At 37.0% G+C, this 4,082-nt stretch overlaps 1 protein-coding gene across 1 annotated transcript; it reads right to left on the bottom strand.

The window, feature by feature from the left end:
- Positions 1 to 1,730: 1,730 nt before the first annotated feature.
- On the bottom strand, positions 1,731 to 2,448 carry LOC106665450. The gene has a single exon (XM_024230366.1). It carries the CDS (start codon positions 2,418 to 2,420, stop codon positions 1,731 to 1,733), a length of 690 nt encoding a protein of 229 aa, XP_024086134.1. The 5' UTR covers positions 2,421 to 2,448.
- Between the last annotated feature and the right edge of the window lie 1,634 nt (positions 2,449 to 4,082).

Here is a 4,082-nt window from a genome sequence, read left to right as displayed (position 1 = left end):
TTAATCCTTTCTAATGATCATAACTGTTGAGAATGTTCGTCTGTATATCTGAAATTGTGATTTAACACAAACCTGTTTTTTAAGTAGTGAAAGGTGATGTCAAAACAAGCAAGGAAGTGTGTAGCTGCAATGTTTGAAACGGTTTCGTCCTTAGGAAATATAATGGCAATAGTAGCGATCAGCAATATTTACCAGACTTTCCCATCTCTCACAAGTGAATCACAAATCCGCGCTTTGAGATTTCACAAGTCATCGTTGAGTCAGTGAAATAGTGAGTCCGATCGGATCGGCGTCGTTCTCAGTAACCCAAGTGAGAGCTTAAAGGCAAATCATGAATGAGTGTACAACGACTGACCGCGGTCGAGTTTTACTCTCTACTCTCTTCGACGTCTCACGAGCCGGTGAATCATTCACATTCTCTTTCATCGGCCCGAGTAGCATCTCGAACGGTCCCGATCGTCCGACGGTCACGGATTTCGCACAGATCTGTAATTTGCCTCCGCGACCGCTCTTAACAGGCTTTATTGTTCCGTCAAAATCGAAAAAGAATTATCTCTACGTGATCGAAGGACGTCGTGGAACAATGTTGGAACAACACGGCTTTTGTCCTAGCTTCAGCCATTCATCGGTAAATTAATTGTTAATTATTGCACCTTTTACGAAAACTTCAAATTGAGCTGTGGAGCCAGGATAGAGTCCTGGAGCGGCGCCCTATAGCAATCGAGAGGAAATTTTAATAAGCTTTCCATTGGTCAATTTCCAATTTGCACGATTTCTTAACTGTTTTCCAGTTATTCGCGATTTTTTTTCCAAAAATGGTGGTTTTGTAGGTGCCAATGGATAAAACCTATCACTCTCCGAAGAATTGTCGTTTTCTTGTTCACTTTTTTGGAAAACGTCCTCGGAACAAAATTTGCAATTACGGTTCAAAATTTATGGATTCTTGAAAATTGGGAGTGTATATATCTCACATCCTCTTTCATTTTTTTTCTACCCACTTTATGCTTATTATCTTAAGCCGATACAGTTCGGCTGTAATGTATTTTGTATTTTACACGGGGTGTGATATACTGCGACCTTTAAGAGTTATTGTATCCATGTATTATACATACATAACCTTTAAGAATTTCTGTGCTTTTAGTACATCGATGAATCAAAAAAAATTCGGCTACATGTTAACTTTTCCACTTTTTACGATAACTTCAAATTGAGCTGTGGAGTGTGCCCTATACCATTCGATAGGAAATTTTAATATATTTTTTTGGCCAAAACTCGCGAATAACTGGAAAACGGTTGAAAAATCGGGCAAAGCGGTCGGTGAGCAATTGAAAGCTTGTTAAAATTTCCTATCGACTGTTATGTTTTATCCCTTATATTTAGTGGTCTGTCGACCAAATTACTTCTTTAAATTAATATTTTTATGTAAGGTTTTGGTTAAATTAAAAAGTTAGAGGCACGAGCGGGATTCTCGCAACTTTATTATTTTTTATTATTATTTATGTTAAGGGCGCCGCTCCAGGACGATTACTTGGTTCCACAGCTCAATTATAAGTAAACATTGTAAAAATTAACATGTTCCCGAATTTATTGATAAGGCAATCGTTAGAAAATTTTAATAACCACTCACGTTCCCAACCGTTTTCGAGTTATTGGTGATTTTTGGAAAAAGAAGTGCTTTTTTACGTGCCATTGGAAAAAATCGTCCACCCCCTCTCCGAAGAACCGTCGTTTTACTGTTCACTTTTTGAAAAAAGTCTCTGTCTCCCAGAGAGGGAGGGGGAGAGGGAGNGTGAATTAGTGGAAGGATTACCTCTGGCTCGGTACACATCACTAATGTTGTTATCACTTATTTGAACGCCGATAATTCCAGAGATCTTCTTAACAATGTTTAGCACATTCTCATTTTCAACCTTTGGAACTCCTTGAATTTCGATGTCATTAGACAGCAAATTTTGTTCTAACATACTGTTTTGATATTCGATTTCTTCCATCCTTAATTGCAAATTGGTGTTAATTTCTGCTAGTGAATCAATTTTTCTTCCCAGTTCCTTTATCTCCTTTGCATTATTCTCGATGAGGGCTGAGTTTTTTTCGACTATATCAGAATACTTATTTAATGATGAGATAAAATCCTTTCTCATCTCCCTTAACTCCTCTCTGAAGGATTTGATCTCATTTAGGAGAGCCGAATGTTCCGATGAGCCCTTCGCAGCGCATTTGATATCGTCATTAACACATACGCATCTTACTTTCGAGCAGTTCGGGCAGGTCCATTTTTGTTTATTGTCCCTTAAACTCATGAAATCCTCCTTAGATACTCCAACACATCTGGGATGAAAAATATTAAAACACTTTTCGCACTTGATTTGATGAGCATTGTGTGCAAAGCCAGTATTACAGGTAGAGCACTTTTCAGACATGTTACCGACTCGGTGTCTAGAGCGCAACTGACAGATGAGAGAAAGAGAGAGTGAGAGAGAGAGAAACAGGCAGGCAGACCGACATATGAGAGAAAGAAAGAGAGAGAGAGAGTGAGAGAGAGAGAGAGACAGGCAGTCAGACAGACAGATGAGAGAAAGAGAGAGAGAGAGAGAGAGAGAGAGAGAGTGAGAGAGAGAAGCAGACAGACAGACGAGAAAGAGAGAGACAGTTAAAACTACGAATGAGTACAGTTATTATGATAAAAAATATAGTTTAATTTGATTAATGTATTGCTATAGAAATAATAAAAATAATGACTTGCATTCTGCTCTTTTTATTTCGTTCTATGCACTCAAAAATATAAAACGTAAATGAATTGGGGATGTTGTAGTTACGTAATGCTTGTCATACAATCTCACAATAGGAACTCCCCCAAAAATCAGTGATAAGAATAGCTAAGAACCATGATTTAAGAATCATCATTGCTATGATTTGCTTCCAGTTGACGAGTTAACTAATAGAAAAGCATGAACCAGCCTTTATTGGTTTTGGGGCAAGTTTTTCCTAAAGAATTGTATTTCGTGTGTTAAGTAGGGTAATCGTTTACAAAGAACTCTTTCCGGTAGGCTATGGGTCTTGATCAACTACACGGTCCGTCACGTCTCGCTGGTCAGTTACATTAGCAGTTTTTCAACCATGACGATTCAAGCCAGTACATTTAAACCCAATTGGGTTATCAGTTTTAATCCGAATCTTGTTTCATATTTTATTCTCGGAACGACAAACCATTTAGTCCAACAGTTGACTAAAGAGACCAATCGGAACTCTCAATTTGTTAATTTGCTCCGGGGGTAAAATTTATATCACGGTCTAACCAATTGTTTCGAATTAAAAAAGACCACCTAGACGAAGTCATTAAACACTTGAAGATTTTGTTTTTATTAGGTCATATTCTTCTACGAACCCATAAACCTTTGACGAATATGTCCAGACTTACAAAACTGTTTGGTTTTGTCCTACACGACTTCTAACGACACAAAAGTTGTTTTATTTAAAAAAAAACCGTTATGCAATAATTAAACACTAAAGGCTTTGTCGTAAATTGTTTAAAGACGGATTTTCCCTTGAAAGGTTTATTTGTATCGTCGAGGTGGATGTAGGTAGATCGTATCGTTGTCAGGAAGTCGCTCATTGTGAAGAATTCCCCTCCAAAGCCTAGCAAATAAACGGTTAATGAAGTTCCTCATGAAGATTTTATTTCTCTTTAAAAAGGCAAAGAGAAATGAAATTTTGAAAAATTCTGCCAATCGAACTTTCCTTTGATGAATCAACGTTTGATAAATAATCAGATTTTTTTACACCAAATTTTATTCAAAGTACAAATGCAGTCTAATAAATATATTTTATGTAAAGCGTACCACTTTGGGTACAGCCATGGTATAATGTCCTTAATCAATATTTGGACATAGTGAAATGTCCATTCTTCGGTAGCAGTCTTCTGAACTCGTCCTTTTTACGTTATATCACACTAATAAATAATTTATTGTATTAAGAAAATGAAAATGTACATTTATTTTTTGGGACGCATTGCCACTTGGAAGTTTTAAATATGTTTAAGAATGGCCTCCGTTCATCAGATACTCAAAGGGGAGAAAAACGAA

Source organism: Cimex lectularius, unplaced genomic scaffold (genome assembly GCF_000648675.2).
Source record: "Cimex lectularius strain Harlan isolate CLEC.00 unplaced genomic scaffold, Clec_2.1 scaffold102, whole genome shotgun sequence".
NCBI classification, from domain to species: Eukaryota; Metazoa; Arthropoda; class Insecta; order Hemiptera; family Cimicidae; genus Cimex; species Cimex lectularius.
The sequence above is the reverse complement of the archived record's forward strand: the minus strand, read 5'-3'. Positions and strand labels throughout refer to the sequence as shown.